Here is a 25,489-nt window from a genome sequence, read left to right as displayed (position 1 = left end):
ACTGATACATGTCTGCTACATGACCAGCCCAGATTTATGGGGTGGAAGTAGGAGGAACTAAGCTTCCATATAGACTGTAGAGTACCCAGGGTACATCATCATCAGGGTAGGTTAGATAGATAACAGGGGAATAGAGGAAGTAGGCCAGAGGCCTATGGACGGTGGAGGTGGGATGGGAGTGAGTCCTTCTCCTGATGACCCTGACAGACATAAAAGATGATAGGGAAGTACACTCTGCTCGTCTTCCCTTTTTGGGTCAATAAATTAATTTTTGACCAATGCCACACTACTTTAGCTGGCATCATGTTTTTCTCATCAACTTTCCTAGGGCATTTTTCCCCCTATGAACTCTTCCTCACTTTAGATGAGCAGGGAATTAGTGGGGAAAAAAGTTACAAACTTGGGCCAAAGTGTAGTTTAGGATACATCACAAAGCAGAGTTTGTCCCACAATAGTCCATGTTCAGGGAACACAGTATAAGGGACATAAAAAATCTGTTTTACAATTTAGTTTTGGTCTAGGTTAAATGAAATCATCCAAAGCAAGTGGGTAGAAACCATGAACAATAACTGCACTAACAGCTCACTATTTTCAGCATGCCATTAACAGTACCTTTTCCAACTTAAATCCTCCAAGCCTCAAAGCTTATAAACTCACCCTCAAAGATTACAGATGTGTGATGATGATGTGAGGGACTGAAGGTTCTGTGATATCTATCTTCTTTTCAGGCAAAGAATGAGTAAAAGATCTAAGGGATTGTTGTGAGATGAAAGGAAGAATTTCTTAATGAAGAAAATAGTGTGCTGTAAGTGAAGTTACGTTCTTTAAAGGGCTTCAGAAATGGAAAAGCCATGCTTCACTTTGTGGAGTTTGGCTCTGCTGACGGTAAACAGTTTCTGTAGAAACTTGATAACTCCAAGAAACAAATATTGAATGCAATTACGGCTTCCTCACCACTTCTAAGAAAGGCCCCTAAAATGCAGCAGGCTCATCATGGATTTTGAGATTTGAAGGCAGAGATCAATGAGACCGGGAAACCCCTCAGACAAGCATGTACAGTCTAGAAAGGAAACACCAACTGCAATTCTAAACGCCTGATTTTGAAATCAGAAGCAGGTCAAGGAAATGTACAGGCTGCTCATGTTGGAGGGCAAGGTTATGAGTAATTATCTTGTGTTCGAGGTTAGGAATATTAAAACAAAATCTCATGGGTTGGAGGTTGGTGATGTGTGGTGCCTGACAGGACCATACCAGACAGCCAATAGGTCTTCTTCCATGCCAATTGTGCCCCCATTGCACCAATAAATGGTGGCCATTAAGAATTCCTTCCCTATGTCTCCAGTGCCCATGCATGGGCTGACCACAGCTGATGGAAAATCCCAATGGAAAAGGCATGACCTCCTCTGTACTCGGCCCAGCCAGTGCCTGCCCTCAAGCCAATGCTATTGCCATGCAGACTGTGTTTATCCAGTCTCTTTTGACTACCAGGTCCAGATGTGCTGTCTCTTCATGTAACGTACCCTTACGTGGCTTTCCTATGGGAGACTGGGCTTGCTGAGTGTAATGGGCTGCTGCATCTCCTTCGGCATTATGTCCTGTGGGACATGGACCACTACTGTCCAAACTGCAACTCTTTCATGGGCACCTATAAGAGTTTGTAGGATGTAGCCAGATATGGAGGGAGTCATGTGCTACACAAAGCCCTTTCCAATTTTCACCCAGCCCCACTCCAGCGGGAGGGTCTACCTTGGTGGTATATTCTCTCCAGGGTTCTATTATCATCTTTTTATGAGGGAAAAATTTTACAAAGGTTAACAATTTTCCAAATCCCAGAAATTGCTGCTTGGAGATGTGTACAGGACATGCAAAGACATTCACTTCAAGAGTTTGTTCAAAGGTTTTCTGTTCATCATCCATGGCCCCAGATCATATCTGTGATCACTGCCCTGGCCAATGATTTGCTACTGGCTGGTTCCTTTACTTGCCTCAAGGGCCATTCTTGTGGTGGTGTCAAACTGAGAAACCACAGGCTACCTTATTTTTGAGACTGTTCTTGGCCTGAATTAGACTGGACCAGTCTTTGGGCCCATCATCTTATCTCACCCCACCCCTGACAGCAAAACTCCTGCTTTACACACTTTAATGGCTTGGCTCTCAGATTCTGTCAATTGCAAACTTTTCATCAGCACATACAACTTCACTATAATTTTTAAATTCATCTTTTTGAAGTTCAGGAGGGACTATTAATACTTAGACCATATCCATGTTTTGAATATATGTTAGAAAAAAAAGGACTAGTCTACCTTTCTTTGGTCTATGCATCAGAGCCTCAGTGCCACTACATGTGACGAGCATTGTTCTTATACATGAATTGTGTGTATTAAGTTTTTATAATCTCCTCTGGTCTTAAACACCTTTGAACATAATTTTGAAAGGGAGATTTTATAGAACCATTTTTCATAACCATATGACTAGGTGCCATTTTCACCTTTGACAACACGTTCTCATCTAAGAAATCATTTCATATATTAACTTTAATTGGATTGAGTGTGGGTCTTAAAGACCTCTATAAAAGGAAGGGCCTTTTAGGTTTCTGGGGGTATGTTTGGGGGAAAAAAAAAAGAAGCATGCTTGAGCTTGGTCTGGTGCTGAAAAGCTTGGGAACATGGCCTGTTTAAAAGGAATCTAAAGCCTGATTTTATTTTTCAGAAATGCAATTTATTGTATGACATCAGAAGACAGGATTTCTAGGACTCAAGCAACAAGCTAGGATTCGGGATTGGCAGCTGTTGTCATCTTCGAAATCAACACAACTACTGGGTTTGACTTCCAAGAGTTCCTGTTTTGAAGTACATTGGCACAGGGAACGCATGTGAGTAAGATGTAGAAGCCAAACCAAGACCTTGAATGAAATATGTATATCGGTTTAAAAATTGTAGTTGTAATCATATATTTAGCTGGTTCATTTGAAATTTTGAAAATTCCAGTAATTATTTTTGCAATGACTATGAATACCATATAGCATTTTGGCTTTACAAAACCCAGTCTTTAGCTTACTTGGTGTTTTAGTTTCCTTGGTTGCTCAAGCAAATACCATGCAATGGGTTGGTTTAAACAATGGGAATTTATCGGCTCATGGTTTTAAGGCAATGCACATGGTGGCCTCTTCCAGCCTCTCAGTTCTCCTGGATTCTGTTCAATTTCAGCTCCTTGCTTCCCATGGCTTTCTCCATTCATCTGAATTTTATTCTGCCAGTAATAGGATAAAGATCCATCCAGGGCCACTCCTTAATGAAGTAACCTCATCGAAAGGGCCTACTTAAAATGGGTTCACACCCACAGGAATGGATTATGTTTAAGAACATGTTTTTCTTGAGTACACAGAGTTCCAAATCACTATATTTGGTGAACAATTTAACAACTAAACAAATAAACAAAAAAACCCCAAAAACTCATGGGTTATCATTCTGCAGGACAAAAAAAATTAAATGTAAACTATGTCCTGCCCCACAATATCCTGCCTTTCCTAGTTCTTATATGGAGGGCCAAAGATGGGTTTCTGGGAGTCCTGTGAAGCTCGTAAATTTGGAAGCAAATTTATAAACATACATCTATGGTATGTATTCTTCTGGGGTTTTAAATATAATCTAATGTAGTCATTGATATTAAAAGGTTAAGGCTTATGGAATTGCTATTTGAAGTAAGGCTGAGGAAAGTGACAGTATAGGATACAGTGTGGAGGAAAAGCTTTGTGGCAGGAAAACAGGTGGTTGTATATGAGATAACCCTCTGACATCCTCAAAAGAACTTAAGCATGAATTTTCTTTCTGGACTACACCCTTGTTTTCAGACTCTCACCTCACCTTAAGTCCAGTTCCCCCAACCTACTGAGCAGTATTACTACTATCCTTTCTTTAAGGGTATTTTTCACTCATCACTTTCCACTGCACATCCAGCCTAGTACTGAATGCATGCCTATTTTCTAAAATTTCACATAGGCAGCTGCAACTTTCTCTGAGGACATTTCTTTACTCTTTATTTGACTTGCCTTCCCCACATTTTAAAACACTTTTATCCTTTTCAATATCCTGTATTTTAGCTTTCCCTGGAACACCTGACAGATGTTTCTTCAGCTTTCCTCTTTATCAAACATAACATACTTTGACCCACATCTCTACCCATCTAGGTTAAGATGGAATGAAGTCCTTGGGTCATAGTTCATTCTCCCAGTTCAATGGGAAAAACTTATAGCCCAACAAGTGAGGAGAAAAAAAAATAGGATGCTACGGAAAAGAAAACAAGCAACATTGCTAGTTAAGAGCAAACACTCAAGCTGACAAATCTTGTTTCACATCCTGGCCTCAGTTTCCTCATATGCCGAAAAGCAGCAATTTTCAGGATTAAGAAAATAAAATAACACAGGCAAAAAACTTAGCCTCATATTTGACCCACAGTAAGCACTGAAGGTTAACTTGTATTACTGAATTGAAGCTTATTATGTTAAATGGTTAACAGGTATCTAGCATTTATGATCTGTTTGCATTGTGTGACTGACATGCATCACTAACCTTCACAGGGACCTTTTATATTTTTTATTTTTGTTTCTTAAAACATTTTTATTGACAAATTTTCACACACATACAGTCTATACATGGTGTACAATCAATGGCTCACAATATCGTCACATAGTTGTGTATCATCACCATAAGTATTTTTAGAACATTTTTATCCTTCTGGAAAAAGAAAAAGAAAAAAGGAAAAAAACTCATTCCTCCCTTACCCTCACCTTCCCTTTCACTGACCATGAGTATTTTCATCTACCCAATTTATTTTACCTCTCATCACCCATATTATTTATACTTTTACTCATCTGCGCATACCCTGGAAAAAAGAAGCATCAGGCACAAGGTTTTCACAATCAGTCACACTGTAAAAGTTATCATTGTTTACAATTGTCTTCAAGAATCAAGGCTACTGGAACACAGCTCAACAGTTTCAGGTACTTCCCTCCAGCCACTCCAATACACCATAAATTAAAAAGGGATAGCTATATAATGCATAAGAATAACCTTTCAACTCTGTTTGAAATCGTTCAGCCACTGAAACTTTGTCTCATTTCTTTCTTCCCTCTTTTGGTCAAGAAGACTTTCTCAATCCCATGATGCTGGGTCCCTGTTCATCCACGGAGTTCTGTCCCACGATGCCAGGGAGATTTATACCCCTGGGAGTCATGTCCCACGTAGCGGGGGTGAGGTGGGGGTGGTGGGGCACATGTCCCACGTAGCGGGGGTGAGGTGGGGGTGGTGGGGCAGTGAGTTCACTGATTTGGCTTAGAGAGAGGTCACATCTGAGCAACAAAAGAGGTTCTCTGGGCATGACTCTTAGGCATAATTTAAGAAGGCGTAACCTATTCTTCGAACAACTAAGTTTCATAGGGGCAAATCCCAAGATTGAGGGCTTGGCCTATTGATATGGTTGACCCCACTTCTTGTGCGAATATGGGAAATTCTCCAAATGGAGAAGTTGACTATTTCCTCCTTTCTCCTCAGTTCCCCAAGGGGACTTTGCAAATACTTTTTTTATTCACTGCTCAAACTACTCTGGGATATATTTGGACATCACAGTAACCTGGATAAACCAACAAGATCTCAAGTCCTATTCAAGATTCCATGTACTTATGGTGTTCAACGAAACTGACCATACAAATTAAATTAGGTAATGTGCTACCCAAAATATAAATTTTGCATCAAATAAACATCTCTGCCTTTGGTGTCACATAGAAGTTGAAGCTTAAAATACATGATATCATACTTTACCCCGTAATGTGACCTACCTTAGTCCTATCCAGATCAGCTTCCTTCATATCTCTAGTCAAAGTCTGATTCCTTTATCAACTTTTTAAGCAGTTCTGGGGTGCTGTTAACTTTCACATTAGAGATCTAACTCTGAGTCTCATATACAAACAGCTCATTATCTCAGAATTTAGAAACAACAGTTATAACTCTTGAATATATGTGACTACTGTAAGAAATTACAATCTAGGACCCTTTATAATAGGCCCCAATCTGATAACCCATGCTCTTGACTTCAGTTCACCAAGTTTTTATATTACAGTTAGTTCATATGAGTGAGGCATGATAATATTTGTCTTTCTGTTTCAACATTTCATTCAACATACAGTCTAACTTAAGGTTCATTCACCTAGTTTCACGCCTCTCAACTTCATTCCTTATTATGGCTGCTTAGCAGTCCACTGTATGTATATACCACAGTTCCCCCTTCCATTCCTCAGTTGTACCCTTAGCCCACCTCCATTCATAGTGAATCGAGAACACTACAGCCTAAACACCAGTGTGCAAATGTCCATTTGTGTCCCTACACCCAGTTCCTTCAGGTATATATGAGCAAGGGGTTTCAGGACCATATGCAACCTTACCCCTAGCCTCCTGCAGAACCACCACACTGCCCTCCAAGAGGCTGCACCTCTAAGTTTCACAGGGGCTTTTAAAGGTCCTCATTTTTACATGGAGGAAACTGAAGTCTACTGAGGTACCCTAGCCAAGGTCTCCGATATTTAAAAGTCAGAACCCAGCATTCAAAACTAGATCCATTTGATTCTAGAGTCTATGTCCTTAAAGGTACATAAGTTTGATCATTTGTATAACTTAAAGTCTCAGACTCATTTTCCTCTTCTGAAAAAAATGGGAAAATGACTACCTTAAAGTACTATGGTGAGAATAAAATACAAAGTTCCAAGTACAGTGCCTGTAACATGTTAAGCAATCAATAAATTGTAGCTATTATTACTATCTTCTTCCTTAGCAAATTCTTCCCTTTCTCTTAAAAATCATAGCTTTGGTCCAGCATCTCTATCTGTTTCTGTTTCATTTCTTCTTGTTTTCTCCTTCTGTGTTGTAAGAAATAGGATGGGGGAGGGCAGTAAAGAAAGGCAGCCCTCGGCTCAGGGAGGGGGATAATTTTAGAAGAGAATCCCCTGGCAGAAGGTAAGCAGGGAGGGTGAGGGTTGGAGGGAACAGAGCTGTGAAATTCAACCTCTGATACGCTTGTTCAAGGGCAGGGATGACAAGGACATGGAATCTCAGGTTCAGCGACAGATGCTGCTCGATAATCTCCAACATATAATATCTTTAAAAATCTTTCCTGTCCTGGAAAGCAGGTACTTTCTTTACTACCACTATTCCATAATTTCTTAATTTTAGACTTATGTCCTACCTTCCCTTGGAGCTATCTCACTGTTGTTGTTTTTTTCATGCAGTACAACAAATCAGTTTCAGTTCATTTTTCATATCCTTTTGCCCCAATGATTCTTCTTCAGCCAATTCTCCTCCCTCCATCTGGTGACTTGCTTTGGCTCACCTTAATCCCTCTTCAATCTTTCCTCGAGAACCTACCCTCTTCCACTAGGAACTGTCCATATCCTTTTAAAGTGCTCTACAGAATCTCCAATCTTTTGTTAAACTCAATAGCCACTCCATACCTGCACATTTCCCTTTCCAGGCAGCTACTTTAGATACCCTGCATGCCAAGAATATCTCAGCTTCTACAGTTCATTGCTTACATCTCTGCCATACTCCCTTAGAATTTTCTTGCAATCTCTGCTCACCTAGAAAACTTTAAATCCAACTTGAACCATGTGAAGAATGACATTCTATCATCCCTACTCTCTCATTTTCCTATTCCAGCCCAACTGGTTTCTCCAGCCTCCATCCCATAATTTAAAACACCCACCCAGAGCCAATACTGCTTACTAATGACTCTTCCATTTTATCTAACCATGAGAAATCACAGAGCATATTTTGGGTAGTTGCCTGTGGCGGCCACACCCATTGAGACGGGGGTCATACCTCTATAAACAAAAACAGTCACAGATGCAAAATCAGAATGGGTTCTCAGTTCTGGCATGCTTTTTTGAGGTGGTGAGGAATATTGTAAGGGGCTAAGTAAATGAAACTATCTGGACTTCAGAAGACTGATTATCTACAGTAACAGAGATATCAGGCACATATTTGGTAATAAATATGAGGATTTATTTGGCACCTGATGGCAATACAAAAATCCTGGCAGAGGGAAGGTTATATCACCCAAGTACTTCCATCTTATACTGATCCAAGGGGAAGACTTGGGCAACAAGTCTTCAAACCATCTTTCTGAAAGTACAAATACTTATTTAGCACCTTAACTACAACAGACCTAGCACTGTGTTAGGCACTGTGGGAGATATAAGGAAATTGTTTCACATATGACAATTGTTTTCAAGGAACTAATAATACCATTGGATAAAACAGAACACATGGAAAAATAGAGTACAAACACTAAACTGTGTATACAGTCTACTAAGTGCAAAGGGATTCGATCAAACAAGTAGGATTCGAGTGAGGGCTGGCTTTCTTGCTTTCTTCCTTCCTTCATCAAACAAACATTTATTGAAGACCTACTAAGTGTCAGGCACTAAAAACGTATTGGAGAATAAAAGAGACACAGTTTGTGCCCTCATGGGGTTTAGAAACTAGTAGAGGAAGCAGAAATAAACAGGATATAATAATAAAAAAACTCAGGTGAAGATTGCTTAGAGAAGGCTTCCACAGGAAAGGAGTATTTTAAACCAAGAATGGAAGAATAAAGATGTCAGTCATGTCAAGAGTGCTGAAGGAATGAAGAGCTTCAAAGACCCAGGAATCATGCCCGTAATGGTCCTAGGGCAAGAAAGAGCTCAGGATGTTTGAGAAACTGACAGAAGCCCACTGGGATTGGAGCTTAAAAAGAAATTAACAAATGAGATTCAAGAGAAAGGCAGAGGCCAGATCTCATAGGCCCTTTTATACTAAGTTAAGGAGCTTGGATTTTATTTGAGCAGTAACAGGAAGCCAAAGGATTCTAAGTAAGGGAGGGATATGACTAGATACACATTGAAAACAAAAAAACCAGAAAAACAAAAATGACTCTGAAAAGCTAATCTTTTGGCTTTCATTCTGGGGTAAGAACGAAAGTAGAAAAGAAGGACTTAACACATTAGTTTTATTTAAGCAGAAATAAAGAAGGAATCTAAGTTGAAGGAATAACATGTATAGAAAAAGCCACACTAAAATGGAGAAAACTTTGAGAAAAGGAAGTAAGGCCATATAAAATCAAAGAGAACTCAAGTTTAATACTGAAAAAGAAAGAAGGAACAAGGTACTATTGCAACCTGAAACAGTAGAATGATCCAATGAAACAGTTGAATGATCCAATGAAGGAGTAGAAACATTTGGATGCAGCAATAAAAAGGATGAAATAAATGTAAAGTGGGGAGAAGTGAACAGGAAGCAGGGAGACAACAACTAGGAAGCTTTATAAAAATCCAGATATGCATTATAGTTCAATTAAATGCAAGTGAGAATTATAACGAAGAGAAAAGGGACATTTCTTAGGAAGAAAACAGAAGATAATGTTGATATGATTACAGAGTATGAGGAAGGTACCATGCTTATCCACCTTCTGTTGACTCTCTGCAAGGCTCATTTCAATAATAAGGTCCCAGAATGAACAACCAAGTAAAAGATCTTAGGAACTTCCATGGGCAAAGATGAATGAATTACAGATGCAAGGCATCCACACTCTAACGTCTGCTGAAAGGTTAGATTCCAAAAGTGGAGCTGAGAGGATCACCCTTTCAACTGGGCAGCTTTGTAGTACTGAAGGGAATGCATAGGTCATTTTAGCACACACAGCAGCAGCGTGTGTCTCTCGTCAGTCATGTCTGGCTTTTCAAAACCAAATGAAAATGCCTACATTACATTAAATTAGGACACCTTTCAAACTCTCACTTAGGGAAAAATGGGTCTAGGATAAGAAAAGACAGGAGACGACCTCTGAAACATCTTAACTATACTAATAAAGACAATTACCCAAGCATAATTTACAAAAGCCTGAGGGGCAGGAATCGAACACATAAATTAAGGAAACCCACACATCCTCTTCCCATAAAGACACTGTGTTCCTCACATTACTTGCCAGCCTCTTCTACTGCAGCCAAACATTCCTAACAACAAATCCAACCAGAGCAGCTCTACAGGTAAAGAGCTTCACACATAGGAGGAGCCTGCCTGTAGCCCCAAGCTTCAAAGCAGAGATCATGGGCATATGAAACAAGCCTGGGAGATTCCCATATCCCTGAGAGGGAAGAACAGAAATCGTCCGTCCTGAAGAGAAAAGGCTCTATCACACCTGCGGTCCAGTGGACTCCATTTGGCATGACTGATGGGGAGGTGGGATCACGTGGGAGGGTATCCTGGGAATAAATAGAGATGACGGCACAGAGTGCTACAGTACTCGGACATTTCCTTGCATCGGTGAAACTCTGTGCCAGGGGCATAGCCTTCACGTTCCTTGATAAGGGCATTCACCTGGAAAGACAGAAACCAATAGTCCAAAGTCTGAGAATCTGGTGCGTTCATGACACCAACGCAATGAAAGGATAAAGAGACTACGAGAAAACAGTGTGAGGCAGGAGGAAAGCAGAGTAGCATGAAGATGCAAAAAAATTCATAGACCCAGTCTGAAGGGACTTACCTTAACAAGCATGTCAGCTACATGCATGTCACAAGCCCTCTCAGAGAACACTTGAGTGAGGGCCTCAATATACCAGGAACCTCTTTTGGTGTTACGCATGGCAGCAGTCCCTGCAACCAGGACAGTGTTAACCATAGTGTGAAGGTCATGGGATACACTCCCACAGCTAGACTTATCAAACTAGACTTCTATAGCCCCTTGTACTCTTCCCAGTCATAGAGCACCTCCTACCCCCAATAAAAAGTTTAAGTCTAAGAGTGTGTGAATACAGTCTCTTAAACTCTCTACCTTATCATTCTTCTGGAACTTCACATACCTTTGAGGCAGGCATAGCCACATATCATGTCAGAGCGAGTAGGCAGTCTCATCTTTAGCAACTCCTCTTTACCAGCATCACTCTCTTCACACCCAGGGGATCTTGCATGGTTCTTTCCATCTTGCTGGTCAACCCCACGATCAGTCTCATCTATAGAAGGGTAAGACAGAATGGACAAAGGTGTTACTTCCTCCCATCCCTCTCAGACCTGTCAAAGGCAAGCCCAGGTTTCCTACAAACTTGGGTGGGAAAAGCCATTTCCGTTGTTGTCTCCGAACTATGACAGATGAATAAAAATAATAATAAATAAATCATTATTCTCATTCCTCTCCCACCATGCAGCCATTACACAGGAGGTGCCTTCTATAGGGCAGGCCCATGTTCAAGCACATGAGGACAAACATGACCTGAGCATTTTCTATTATTACTGTGCAAGACAAGAAAAGCATCGAATTAAATACTAATTGAAAAAGGACCTAAAAGTAATTGAAGCCCATGATTTACTTGTTGAATAAGTAATACAGTTAGAAAGCATGGGGCTTTGTATTAGAGAACACAATGAAATACTGATAGTTTTATCATGTAAACAAGAAAACAAGTTATTGAACCAAAAATGACTATTACATCTATGCAATTTAAAAATAACAACCTCAAATCTACATATTAATTAAAAAATTTATAACTTTAAGCATGATCAGTTGTTTCTAGGGTGTTTTTGATACTATTTTTCCATCACTTACTACATGTTCATTCATTTCATAAGATAATTATAGCAGTCACCCAAGATGAAAGGGAAATTAATCTTAAGATTAAGAGGGAAATCTTAAGAGGGATACTTAAACGTTGGAATAATTTGACTATTATTTCCCGCAAAATTGATAAAGAACACATTTATTCAATTTTAGCAGTAATTTCTCAACATAACCTGAGAATATGCCCAACCTGAGAACATGCCCAACCTGAGTGTCCTCTATCTAAGAGGTTCTTATTTTTATTGTTGTCTTATATCGTGTGGGTAGGTGTTCTGTCATTATGAAAGACAGAGAGGGCTCACAACTTAATACACCAAAGACAAAAGTCTGCTCTTTTACAATGTTCCTGCTCCATGCAATATTCAAAAAAGCTTAAAAAGGAAGGAAGTGAAGCTTGAAGAATTGTGTAGAAAAGGACCAAGACTTACTGATTTAATAAATATTGAGCAACTGCAATTTTCCAGGCTTTGTTTCTGTTTCAAGTCCTGGTGATATAGTGAAGAAAAAGTCCCTGCCCACAAAGAGTCTATGCTTCTTTTAGGGAGACAGCAACTAAAGGTAGTACTTTTTAAAGATAATAACTCTATTAACTAAAGTAGGAAGACAGGTGAGTTCAAATTTTCAAAGGAACAATTGGCTACTGAGCATTCCTTGAAAGATTTAATTTTAAGGAAAAGAAGAGGAAGAGAAAAATTCAGATTACCTCAGAAAAGACCAATTTCTCCCTATCCAGACCCAACATTATACATATCTTTTTGAAATATAGGAAGATAAAATGACATGAATGTTTTAACTTTATTTTGCTGGTTATGCCCCCCCAAAGGGAATAAGACAAACTGAATGTGTCTCTCAAAAGGAAAAAAGAAAAGAAACTCCTTTTCTGCCTTTATGCCTCAGAGCTATTAACAAATTCTGATACTTCTTTCTTCACATTATCCCTATATCAGTTTCTACCTTTACTATTGCTACAATTTTTAGGCAGATTAGTTTCCAACTGTTCAATATTTATTCAGTCCTACCATGTTTCAGCAGGGTTCTGGGCCTGAGGATACAGCAGTGAAAAAAAAATAAGTTTTTGTCTTTACATACCCTTTCCTTAGTGAAGCTCCTGCCATGGCAACCTTTCTGGAAACAATGCATCAACTATTTCTTAAGTTTCCAACAGCTGTTATTACCTGTTGTAGTCCAAAATCTCAGTAGTGACTAACTGCCTATGATCAACTGGCTCCACCTTATGCGACCAGTCAAAGCTCAATACATACTTACACAGAACACCTGTTTTAATTAGAACTGGGCATACCTCTGGCTCAGAGCACCATTTTTTTTTTTTTTTATGTGGGGAAGGGCACATTCTTCTATCTTGACATGTTTATCATGTTGTATTCCCTTTTCCTTGTGAAAGAATCTGCTACTGTACAGCCATGTAAATCATATCATTCTGGGTCCAAATTGAGAGTTCAAATGTCTGTGAAATCTCGTCAAACTAAGCTTGCTTAAATGATCTACTCCTTACAGTGTACTTCATATATACAGTCTGTATCTCACTAAAGTCTGCCCTGTTTATATGGGGCTTTCAAACTATTCTCAAGCTACTTCGTGCACTTTTGCTTTACTTTCCTGAGTAATTAGTAAGTTCCTTAAAGACAGAGGGCACACTTTCTTTCATTTTTGTATTCCTGATAGTACCTAGTATAGTCTTAGTCAAGTTGAAGGACCTTAAATTATATTCTAGTGTAATATTAGGAAGATAATAACAATGACATTAACCATTTTCAGTTTTTGAATATGCAGATAAAATTAATTATCTGACTATTTAGACAAGGTGACTTTTAAACCAAACCATATGCTCCTTAAGAGCAATGATCATGTTATAAGTTATAACTGGCATTTATTGTGAATTTACTATACGCCAGGTACTGTGCTAAGTAAGCCCTTAATATGCATTATCTTACTTAATCCTCACAACAACCTTATGAATTAGGTACAACTATCAATATTTTATATTGAGGAAACTGAGGTTGAGGGATATCAAGTAACCTCTAATTTCACAGAGCTAGTTAAGTGGTGGAACCTGAATTTGACTTCACTGTCAGAACTTTCAATTACAACAGTTTTCCTCCAGAATGAGAGCATGCCTGTGCCTTATGAGTCTTTTCTTGGCATTTTTGGCTCTGAAAGGTGTAAAAACAGACTACATGCAAGAAAGAAGGACAAAAGCAGCTCATAAAAGAGCAGAAGTCAAAGACTGACATAGGGATTATGTATTATTATCTTGCATGGTACATGAATGATAAAGAAGAAAGGAGGCAAGAATGTAAGCACCGATGAAAAAGGAAGTAAAAGGAAAGTAGCGAAAGGGAAGAAATGAAGAAGACAAAGAAAACAAAGTGGGAAGGGGAAGAGAAAGTAAGAGAAAAAAGGAAGGGGATAAAGTGAGAGGGATAGGAAGAGGAGACAGAGAAAATCCTTAATCTGAATGAATTAACAAAAAAAAGTATATCAGAGTTAATAAGCATGGGAAAAAAGTAAGAGTTCTCAGAAAAGAAGGTAAAGAAACCTGAGAACAGGATTATGGTGGTGCACAGAGAGCTGATCAACCTGAGAGCCATGGGCTGCCCAAGTCCCAGCACAACCCATGCATTGGGAGACACTTACAGAGCAAGAGAGGCGGTGGCAGCAGTAAACAGAAGGAGGTGCCCAAGGGATCCAATAGCACCTGAGAGGAGCAAACAGGAAAGTGAGAGCTGGTGGGAGGCTGCCCAGGAGCCACCACCCAGGTGCTGGTCTGCCAGGGCACTCACCTCCACGACAGGCCTGGATAAAGAACATTTTCGGCTTGTTCTGTAGGTTTGGGCAGTTGGCATTGTCAAAGAACCGAAAAACTTCTTGCAGCTGCCAGAAAGATTAAATAAGAAGGGAGGTTCAATAGTCAGTAAGATATCCTAAAGTGTCCTATTATCTAACAGTAGCTATTACTGGCAAGACAGGCAGACAGCAGAGTCGAACACCCTGGTTTCAACAGTCAGCTGCCACAAGATGATACACACCTGAAGCAGTTTGCCATCCACACCATAGATGCCACCCTCCACACCATGAGAGAGGAGTGCCACTATGCAGGAGTCAGTGCCACGGTGCACAGGTAACTGTGCAAAATTCTGGAGTTTCTCTTGCATTTCCTAGGAGAAAGACACTTTTTTAGTGTTGTTCACTGTAGTCAGCACCAGTATAAGTTTTTCTTTGCTATCTGTTTGAAACCCTAAGCTATTAGAAGACAAAATATTTTCTGCATAGTTTAAGTAAGATCAATGGTATTAGAAGTTATGGACCCTGTGAGAGACTAAAGAGATCTATAAATTGAACAGAAAAATGCACATAACTTCAGTCATGAAGTTCTGAGTATAATTCCATGTAATTCACAGACTCCTGGATTAAAGTAAGTTAGTAATGAAGCTAATCACCAGCTCGTTAACTGTGACACCATTCCCAGATCATTAACCAGATCCTTCTTTAGAGAAATGCCCTTGTACTTAAATGTTCAAGAGGGACCACCAGGTGAGTGTGTGAACAACTAAGTAATATATCTTATTCAATTACAAGAAAATAAATTGCTCTGTGTCAAAGGGTTAATAGCACCATAATAGAGAATAGCAGTTGTTTTCTGTCTGAGAATGTAAGTTTCCAAAGAGAATAATAATGTCTACATAGAACATTTTGTTTAGTGAAGAGCACACTATGACAGAAGGATTCTGTACAGGGTAATAATTAAAATACATGGGCTATGGGATCAGATTTATCTAGGTTTGAATTTTGGTGACATAAATCAGAACAAGTTATTTTAGTTTCTCAAGGCTGCAATTTTCACTTTATAAGAAAATAAGATTTATCACTGGGTCTGGTACATATTGCAAATATTTGCTTTTGTTGCATGCATGCCTATTAAAGATAAATATCGTTTTCTCAAAGGATCATATTACTGGTCAACTTTGCAGTCCACCTTAAGTATCTAGTTTATGGTGCACTAAGATGCCATACATGCATACCATTCTACCTCAAGCATTTGGTCCATTAAATAAAGGAAAGTTATACTATACCTAATAGTATAATCATTTGATATGAGTTTTTAAACCATATCGGCCATGCTCTCCCTCTGTAAGTCAAAAGTCTGGGTCATCTCTTCTGAGAGATGCAGAGAAAAAAGCAAGTTCAGCTTATTATTAATTTGAAAGAAATGTAATAAAGATGAAAAATATGCTATCTAAGCAGAACAGTTACAACACACATATATCTTGCATTTACCGCATCTATCCCTAAATAAAAAACACTAGGAACTGTAATTCATGCAGAGTCTTGGCCCACACCCTAGATTTACTGAATCAGATCATCTGGAATTGGGGCCGAGCAATATGTGTTTTAACAAGTCTTCCAGTGATTCTGACGTACTCTAAAGTTGAGAACTACTGATCTATTTGCTTGGAAAGACTACATTCAAAAGACTTCAAAGTCTACAACTTAACTGGAAATGGAGAAATTGGCTTTATTGAGAAAGTATTTTTTGTTGTTGTTGTTGACAAACAGAAGACAACTATAACAATGAAAATCTTAAGAGAATAAAAGATATTCAAAACCCCTTTGTTTCAAGAATACATAATTTCTGGAAAATGCATAACTGTAAATGTTCTTCTAGAGCTGACCATATATGTTAAATTATATTTAACATATAGTTAGAGAAGTTAATTTTGGTGAAGAAGGAAATAAAAATATGTATGCCTGGGTACCTACTCATAAGCACTGTGAACTTAATGAGACTATTAGGTCAGTAAACAGAAGACAACAAAGCCCAAAGTGAGAACACACACTGTAACTGAATTTAATAAGACTAAACCCAATCAATAAATGAGGATTAGTCATTAGGGTATATTTTCCCAAATGGAGCACAACCTAAAATAGGATTTGCACATTTATGTCTGATAAAATTACAGTACTTCTAAAAATAGCAAGTTCTTAACTCTTGCGGGTGTTTCTGGTTGGGAGGTAGAGAACACAGAAGAGAATAAAAAGCCTGAACCCTCTGAAATTGTATGCACAACTTTATAGGTTGCTGCATTTTCCAGGGAATGCAGGTAATGACCCATAGCTCATCCTTAAATTCTCAAAGCAGTTTCTGACCCAAACACAAGTTAAAAGTCAGTACCACATGGTAATAAGAAATGTGCCACTTTAAAATGTATCTCATTTTGTACTATATAGTGTTTGTATTTCTAGAACCAGTAATCTCTCAAGTGGTAGATGCAATGACAAAAGAGTGATGAGAAATACTTAAAAATGAGCTTTGGACAATAAGAGAAGCAGTGTACTTCCCCATCACTAGCAAGGAGAAAAGTTTTTCTAAAGGAAAATATACCACTTTCTATATCATTTTTCAGTTTTAAATGGGATTATCCCTAAATTCAAAAAGGGTTGCTAGGAAAAAAAAATCTGAATTTTTTTGGCTGTTTCTTAGCTCTTCAAACAATTATGTGATTAAAGAGTTTAGTCTCTTGAATGGTCCCACCAGGAAGAGAGTATTTTGTACAGATGTTTAATGTACCAAATTATTATACCTATTATAACTCCCTGGTTTATAACTTCAAAAGTTTGATTGGTCACTGCCAGGCATTGATTCTTCTCCTCACATTTCTAAATCTCCATACCTCAGGATTAGACTATAGAGATTGTGCTGTTCTGAAACTGTTATGTACCCCAGAAAAGCCACGCTCTTTTAATCCCATCATGTTGGGCCTTTGTAGGTTTGGGCTTTTTGATTAGGTTGTTTCCATGGAGATGTGACCCTGCCCATTGAGGTGGTTGTTAATCACCTTATGGGAAATATTTTGGAGAAAGCTGAAACACAGACATTTGGAGATGCAGAAGGAAAACACCCCAGGAGACACCAGAAGGCCCACAGGATATGAGAGAGCCACTTGAAACCAGAAGCCAGGAGAGGACAGCAGATATTGCCATGTGCCTTCACACATGACAGAAACCCCAGATATGAGTGGCCTTTCTTAAGTGAACATATTCTCTTGTTGATGCCTTAATTTGGACATTTTCATGGCCTTAGACCTGTAAATTTGTAACTTAATAAATTTTCTTTGTAAAAGCCAATCCATTTCTTATATATTGCATTCCAGCAGCATTAGCAAATCAAAACAGGGATCTTACCATGCATAGCTATACACCAAGGTCAGTCTTGCTCTTGCAATTCTAAACTCTCTTTCCTTTGATCTCTGAATCTCAGGCTCTCTCATTTAAAGAATAAGTATTTTTTCCTACATAGATAATACCCAAGTTTATATTCTTTGTCCTGAACTTCCTCTGAGGCCCATGATTCCATCTGCATTTTTCCATCTCTCATCATAATGCAGTTATTTAGCCATCAAGTACCACTGAGCCATTGTTATTGTACTACCTGTCACAAATATTCCTTCCTTTTTTTCTTGGCATGGGCAGGCTCTGGAAATCAAACCCGGGTCTCCAGCACAGCAGGCGAGAATTCTGCCACTGAGCCACCATTGCACCACCTTATATTCCTTCCCGTTTGATACAATATCCTTGTCTAAGCCTTCACCACCTTGCATCTATGTTTTGACTTAGCCACCAAACTATTTCTTACCACAGATCACTATTTCTACCGGCCCTTACAAGACTGTCATTTTAATCTTCAGAATTATCACTGTGGATCTATCACCTTTCTGTTCAAAACTTGCTAATCATGTTCCAATGTCAAAACAAGGAATTCCAATTTCTTTGGGAGAACATTTAAGGTCCTTTGCATTTTGGTTTTATTTTATCTTCAAACTTAGTTTTGGTACTCCTTTGCCTTGGGCATTTGATTTTTCCACTGGGTCCCTTAATATGACATACACATTTCTGGTCTATAACGTGTTCTCCCTGCCTAGGATGCCTTCACCACTTCTCTTTGTTTTAATAGCTTCTATTCTGCAAAGTCACCTCAAGTTTCAACTACCTCTCTTTATTCTTCTGAACATAGATACCCAGATGATTGTTTCTTCCTCAACTACTGTAGAATACATTGCCTTTAATCTTACTTGGCTCTTAAGATTATAAGGGGATATTTTTTCCCCCTGAAGTCAGGATTCCCTCATTTAATTGAAGTTCCCTGAACTCATGGTCTAAACATTTAAAAAATCTCTGGTAGCTAATCTAGTCCCCCCAATATAAAGTGCTCAAAAGTGAACTCTACTGCAACTCTAGCTATAGAATAATTAGATAATTATGGGTTTAATAGATCCTTAAATCTGCATCAGGTTTCACTAAATGGGAATGGTATTTATGAAGTCAGCCGGTGAGTCTACCACATCTACTCAAAGTTTCTGAATAAGCATTTCATAGTTGACTTGATGACTAAGTGCTGTATCTTTAAATATCAGACATAAAAGATTGCTTATCAACTACAAAAAATTTTGAAACCATGACATAATAAATTCCTAAAAAAAGGAGTAGGTAGACCAAAACCTCTAAGAAAACATATATGTTACATTTTGTTAAGTGATTTAACAGGGATTCCTTTTGTAGGAATTATGGGTGATGTCCTATACTTAGCCTCCTCAGGAAAATGTTTAACCTGCTTGAATATTTGATGACTAAAGAAGCTGTTCCAGCCATAGCTTTGAAACAAGGGTGGGTTTACTACTTTCATGGGCTATGACTGGGCAGCTGGCAGAAACAGCACGTAAAGAGCAACACTCAGGTACCTAATGATGAAACTGGCCTTAACAGAAGTACAGTAAATACATAATTATTCTCACAGGAGAACAGCTGGGAAACAAAAACAAAGAACACAGACATTGCGGAACACAAAACAAAGATCTCCCACCTCAACAGATCAAAGTGAATTTTCTAGAAAGGTTAATTTACTACTGACAACTCCGAATCAAGTTTAGTAAAGTACAATTAGTTTGGAATCAAAATAAAGAGACAGTATACATTTACCAATAGGCTATTATTGATTTCAAAATAGTAATATCTTAAGGCAGAAAAGTAACGAACCCAACTGAGGTTAACAAGGAATAACCTCTTATGAAAATGTTCATGATTTGTAGGAATCTATTCCAGAAGTAGTTACCTTAAGATGTAACTTGTGGCCACACAACCGATAAGATAAAGGAATTTCCCCTTACACTAATTCATTAGATTGCCACAGAATATTTATTAATTCTAGCAAACTTTCATTTGCTAGAATTAGATCTGCCAAAGTAATCTTTTTTTTCCCCAAAATAATCTTTTGATTAAAATTTTGATTCCTAAGTAGCAGTACCAACTAAGAGGTAAATGCCCTGAATAATCCTGGCTTACAAATATTTTTCTGAGTTGGTTAGAGTGAATATTAGTGTTTCAGCACCTCCTGAGTGATTAGGAATCAAGTTTCTGAACATATAAACAGAGAACCCAACCCTGGAGTATTATTACTCTATGTAGGCACAGCTACCCTGAGATATCAACACTGAGATAGCTTTAATTATTTTTTACTAAATTGCAAGGTGAGAGGCAGAACAAAGTGAGTAAAAATATATATATAACTCCTAGAAGACATACTCCAGCAGGTACAAGAGCTGCAGATGTTTCTGGTCCTAAAGTGCAACCCAGCCCTCTGATTTACATATCAGTTTCTTGCCTCAGGTACCTGTGCAGTCTGGTCATGTAGAAAATGGATGTTGTAACCCAAGAGCTTGAAGAGGTTGACTAGAGTGCTATGGTCCACGTCCCCTCCAGAGCGAAATTCCAGGTCTTTCTCTCCAGTGAAATGCACATTGCTTAGCACCAGTGCCAGGCCACGAGGCCGAGACTTCAACCGATAGGCCTGGAGAGAAGAGGCCAGTTAGACTACGAGCTTCTTAAGGATAGAAACTATGCTTCCACTACTAGGTTAGAAATTTCAAGAAAACAAAGACATCATATTTCTCTGAACACTGTGAGGTCAAAACGGGGAGATGCACAGAAAAGATATTCAATCAGCAACAACTTCCTGACTAATGAAGCAGAAAGGAAATGTACATACAAACAAGGTTCAGATGCCCAAGAGAGGTATCTAATTTCCTAACTCTTTTCTTCTTGCCATTCTGCAAGACTCACCAGCTGGTAGTGTCTTTGATAAAACTCAGGAGTACAAGGCTTCACCTGAAGGCAGGGAGGACCATCTCCATTGTCCAGGGAGTGTTCTACAGTATCTGTGGCAAAGAGAGCCAAAAAACTAATATAAAATCTAAGCATCAATCCTAAAACTTCATTATAACTTCAGATAACCTTTTGAACTTGGATTTTGATAAACACTGGTCTCTCTTACTTTATTTCTAAGTTCTACGAAGGCAGAGAACCTGCCTGCTTTTGCTCATCACTGGATTCTCTGCACTCAGCCTGCATGGAGAAGGTGGTCAATTCACTGAAGGACAGAATGGGATAGCTGATAAAATCCCTGTTGTAATCACTAGACTACACCAGCATGCTAATGGCCTAAAGTGCAGTCATTTCTCATTCTAAAATAATTCCCTTTTATAGAGAAGACAGGTCAATCATATAAAAATCTCCTACCCATACATTTTACTCCAAGGGCCAATCACCACAGGAATATAATCTGTAAGGGAAGGGAAATAGGCCTACCTAATACCCCATCTAAAGTGTCCAGCTAGACTGATAAATTCACTGAGGGGACTATTCTAAATATTAATGAAAACAGACATTGTGCTAGGGCAAAGCCAGATACCAGATAACAAAAGAGAAGTCAATCTATCATATCCCTTTTATCCCATCAATCCTCACCTGTAGACAGGCGAAGCTGCTTGTGAGGAGGACAGGACTCACATACTGGGAAAGGGAGATTCAAGTCATAGTCACAGCTCAACTGTAAGAAATCAGCACCCACCATGTCAAGCCTTAGGGAGATAGTTCAGCCCAAATAAAAATCTAGTCTCCCCCACCATGCATCAAAAACTCTTTTCCTGCCAAACTGACCCTTCTCAATATACCATACTTCTAGGGTTCCATACCGGTGGTAGTACATGCTGAAGACCAGAGAGAGTTGTGAGCAACAGATCTTCCAGGTGACCCTGCTTGGTCTCCCTCAAGGCTGTACAGAAGGCATCAAAAGCCTGAGGACCCCTCTTGGGTAGTAAGTTGAGGAGTTCGACATTCTGGCTGAAACTGCCCACTTTGGCCTAAGATGCAAGAATAAAAAATGTAAAGTCATATTTACTTATTTAGCTGTAACTATCTTTCTCCAAATGAGCTTCCTAGTAGTATCAACATTCATTTCAAGAATTCCTTTTATAGGAAAGTATGCATGGGTGAATTTGTTCCCGTTATTCTTGAACTATGTATCTTTTCCTTTAAAATGTTCTAAGGTGAAAGGGAGTCGTGGCTTAGTATGCACCTCAGAAAAGCCTTTTCTTAATCTTAATCCATTCCTGTATATGTGAATCCATGGTAAATATTTCCTTTTGATGAGGTTGCTTCACTTAAGGTGTGGCCAAACTGAAAAAGGATAGGTCTTAATCCTATTACTAGAAGCTTCATAGAGAAGGTCACAGAGAGAGAAGCCACAGAAGCAAGAAAGTACAAGTCAACAGAACCCAGAAGAGAAAGAAGACACCACCATGTGTACTGCCATATGATGGAAAGCCAAGGAACCCAAAAGAATACTGACCAGGTAGAAGAAACCAACCCTAGGAGGAAGCAAGCCATCTAGCCTCTGCAACCACTGAACCAATAGATTCTTGCTAAGTCAATCCATTGTATGGTATTTGTTTTAGAAAGTAGGAATTAAAACAAAGGACATTTTCATTTCCTTGGTAAGGAATTACATCATTCTCACAATTTATTGTATTCTGTTTCTATCCCTACAACCAATTTATCTTTTTGGCTTCTCTCTTTTGCTTACAGATACCTGGATGAGTTCCCTCATTTCTAAGGTGATGATGTCCTTCTCCAGGAGGTGCTCTAACAGTTCACTCAGTAACAGCTGTTTGGCCAACATCACACGGTTCTTTTTTAGAGCTTCCTGATGGTGAGGATGCATGCCATACACTCCCAGTATCCTATGGATAAAAGGGAGAGGGAAAGGCAGTTAGTGTAAGACATGGCCCACAAGGAGTGGGGTGGAAGAGATGTGGGTAGGAAGAACAAAAAGAAAGGACTTATAGTAAGCAAGGTTCAGAATATTTTATTGCACGTGGTTAATATAAAAGACATGTTAATAGCAACACATTGATTATAAGGAAATAATGTGTAATTCTTTGTGGAATATATTCATCGCACTTGATTTCAAAGATGTTAAGATGTGGTGAAAAAAATTGCATCTAAAATCAATTCCATGAAATTCCATGCATCTTGGCCAGGGATTCAGTTAGAGGAGGGAAAAACAGGGTCTCAGAGGCAGTGAACTCAAAAAGGCACAAGTAGTATCCTTAGGCTGCGGAAATGGTCAGAAAATATTCCAGGGTTGAAAGTGGCCAATGAATTTTGGGTTTGGGACAATGAAACTCCCTTTTAACCTGTTGTTTCTGTTCTACAATAATACCCGTTACCTCAGACTTTTAGTAAATATCTGCTACAATAACAACACAAAATAAAAAATCCTATTTAAGAATCATCTTAGAACACACCAATGCGTAACAGTGATGACATATATGAATCCTGGTAAGTGAATACTAGGCCAACTTCAAGATAACATCCCAGCTAGATGCTGAGTATTTCCATAGGATGCATAGTAAAAATGAGCAGGTTACTCAGGTTTTTTCCCTTAGTTTACCAGTAAGCATTCTCTCCTTTAAACTTTCTTCTTCCTTGGTTTCCAGGACACCATTCTCTCTAGGACGGACATTTGGCCTGCTCTTAAATGTTGATTGTCCACTGGACTGTATCATTTCTCCTCTTTCCTTTCCCCAAAGACATTCTTTCTAGACAGTTTCATCCAAGCTCTCAACTTACTCTCAGAACTCTCTCAACTCCCGACTTGTGAATTTTCAATCAACAACTCATTAATTTTCATCTGAAGCATCACTTCAAATTAAACTCTCCACAAACCTGCTCCTTCCTGTACACTATATTATGGGGAGGAACTTAAATGTGAACTTTCCAAACGTTTGGAAAAGGTGCAGAATGGGCCACAAAATTCTTAAGTCTAGATTCTGTGTATTTCTGCAAGATTACTGTTCTGAATTCCTAAATTAATCCTCTGGGTTTGGATGAAGGGCATTAAAATGTTATCCTGGGTGATACCGGCCAAAAAATGGAATGACTGGGGCAAGAGATACAGACACTTGAAGTCACAGGAACGTCTATATCTTCTCAAAATACTTAAAATCTGTGTGAATTCTTTGAAAAATGTGCTCATTTTACCCAGAGCAATACGGATCAAGACCTATTCAATCCAAACCAAATGCACATTGTACAGAATGCTGAAGCGTACGGTCTCAAGATTTTTAAGGGGACGGAGTACAGTTCTTCATAGGAGAACCAGAGAAAAGAATAGAGAATTGTTAATAAAAGCCCAAATTTGCAGGCCTGGAAAGACCTACCATCATTCAGCGCCCCCCTGGGATGCACGAAGGGAGGCAGAGGTAGTCTTGGCTCACGAAGGACAAGCCCCAGAGGCCCTTCTTTGCGCTGCACTAGGCTCAACGCGGATCGAGGTGCTGAGCTGGGCCTCCCACCCTCCGCAGAAGTGCTGACAGGGTTGCTTTCAGGGGCTCCAAGGGGAGGGGGCGCAAGGGCCATATGCCTGGAATTCGCATCCCCTTTTCCTGGACCCCAGTGGGGGCCCCTGGGACCCTTTCCCACTCACCTGCGCCCCCTGTCAGCGGCCATTAACCCCTTTTGCTGTAAGGCTGGCCGGGATCCCGCGCTTGGCGCCTCCATTTCCCGCTTTTCCCGGGCTGTGCGCGCACCGCCCACAACCCAAACAAACCGAAAGCGGTCGCTTCCTCCACATCCCTCCCCCAACCACAGACGCACAGTGCGCTTGCGCGCTGCCTTTCCCCAGCTTCACCCTTACGTGGGGCCGGCTCCCGCCCCACCGGTGCTAGTGCGTGCGCAGGCGCAGAGTTCTGCCTGTGGATGCACCGTCCAATGGGGAGAGAGAGAGCGCTTCGGGGACAGAGACGCGGAGGGGGAAGAGCGAGGAGGCGGCCGTATCTTACGCGGGAATCCGATTGGTCTTTGGTTCCCGCGGAAATCATGGTTCCTACTCCCTTAGTTCCTCTCCACTCCCACCCGTCCCCAATGCCTGCGTATCTCATTAAGTTTATGAAGAAAGGCATGACCAGATTTTTCACTTTATTAAAGTTGAGCTTTTGGAGCCAGGGTGAGGAATACGTGCAGACTATTAGAAGGCCCTAGACAAATAGCAGCCCAATGAATGAAAGCTTCAGTGGAGAGTGCACCCCCTGAGAAGCGGTGGGGTTACTGGTGGTTTAACTTCTTCCCCTGGCTAAAACCTACATCCCAGCCGCAGCACATGCTTCCAAGAAATCTGATGTTCCGTACTGGGATCTGATGAAGCAGGACAGGGACCCTGGAGTAAACTCCTAATGGTTAGAGTGCAAGGATGCGGCTGAAAACCCAGGGTAAGTGGCCCCCGTGCTTCATGACGGACTATTCAAAGGGATGTTGTTAGGCAGAACCCTTTTCCCTTTGGAATAACCGACCCTTAGTAACCACTCCAGGAAACTTCCCCCACTCGTAACTTCCAGGGACCCCTTTGCAAAACCAAAACTGCTCCAGCCCACATGGCAGTTGTATGAGTGTTTTTGCATCCCATCTCTGGCAGCTGCATTCCTGCTATAACTCCCCTTATCCA

At 39.8% G+C, this 25,489-nt stretch overlaps 1 protein-coding gene and 1 long non-coding RNA gene across 5 annotated transcripts in view; one reads left to right on the top strand and one right to left on the bottom strand.

Annotated features, from left to right (window-relative positions):
• LOC143673645 (uncharacterized) overlaps window positions 1-24,192 on the top strand; it is a 31,828-nt gene extending 7,636 nt beyond the window's left edge. Inside the window, exons 2-4 of the long non-coding RNA XR_013170497.1 lie at window positions 2,710-2,872; window positions 22,573-22,696; window positions 23,487-24,192. This is a non-coding gene — a long non-coding RNA (uncharacterized LOC143673645). The remainder of the gene's footprint in view (window positions 1-2,709; window positions 2,873-22,572; window positions 22,697-23,486) is intronic.
• On the bottom strand, window positions 4,507-24,632 carry CASP2 (caspase 2). Of its 4 annotated transcripts, none has more exons than XM_077148383.1 (11): window positions 24,210-24,441; window positions 22,577-22,727; window positions 21,681-21,848; window positions 21,454-21,535; window positions 20,770-20,864; window positions 20,321-20,497; window positions 14,685-14,813; window positions 14,439-14,529; window positions 10,886-11,035; window positions 10,570-10,679; window positions 4,507-10,403 (listed from the first exon to the last, which is right to left on the bottom strand). In XM_077148383.1, the coding sequence occupies exons 2-11, from the start codon at window positions 22,706-22,708 to the stop codon at window positions 10,272-10,274; spliced, it is 1,266 nt and encodes a 421-aa protein (XP_077004498.1). In that variant the 5' UTR covers window positions 22,709-22,727; window positions 24,210-24,441; the 3' UTR covers window positions 4,507-10,271. The 4 variants fall into 4 exon arrangements, 3 of the variants coding, with proteins under 3 accessions (XP_077004498.1, XP_077004491.1, XP_077004510.1); XM_077148376.1 differs by lacking the exon at window positions 24,210-24,441 and adding an exon at window positions 24,476-24,632 and having other exon boundaries at window positions 4,508-10,403; XM_077148395.1 differs by lacking the exons at window positions 4,507-10,403; window positions 10,570-10,679; window positions 24,210-24,441 and adding exons at window positions 14,293-14,353; window positions 24,476-24,632 and having other exon boundaries at window positions 10,927-11,035.
• Between the last annotated feature and the right edge of the window lie 857 nt (window positions 24,633-25,489).

The sequence above is a fragment of the Tamandua tetradactyla genome, chromosome 1 (genome assembly GCF_023851605.1).
Source record: "Tamandua tetradactyla isolate mTamTet1 chromosome 1, mTamTet1.pri, whole genome shotgun sequence".
Classification (NCBI taxonomy): Eukaryota; Metazoa; Chordata; class Mammalia; order Pilosa; family Myrmecophagidae; genus Tamandua; species Tamandua tetradactyla.
This window is presented reverse-complemented; position numbering and strand designations above follow the sequence as displayed.

Excerpts from the sequence above, each read along its gene's own strand:
- CASP2 (XM_077148376.1), bottom strand. The coding sequence starts at position 24,549 with ATGGAGGCGCCAAGCGCGGGATCCCGGCCAGCCTTACAGCAAAAGGGG. Across the intron at positions 21,849-22,576 it reads AAATGAGGGAACTCATCCAG|GCCAAAGTGGGCAGTTTCAG; the intron begins GTATCTGTAAGC and ends CTTGCATCTTAG. Across the intron at positions 20,498-20,769 it reads ATCAAAGACACTACCAGCTG|GCCTATCGGTTGAAGTCTCG; the intron begins GTGAGTCTTGCA and ends TCTTCTCTCCAG.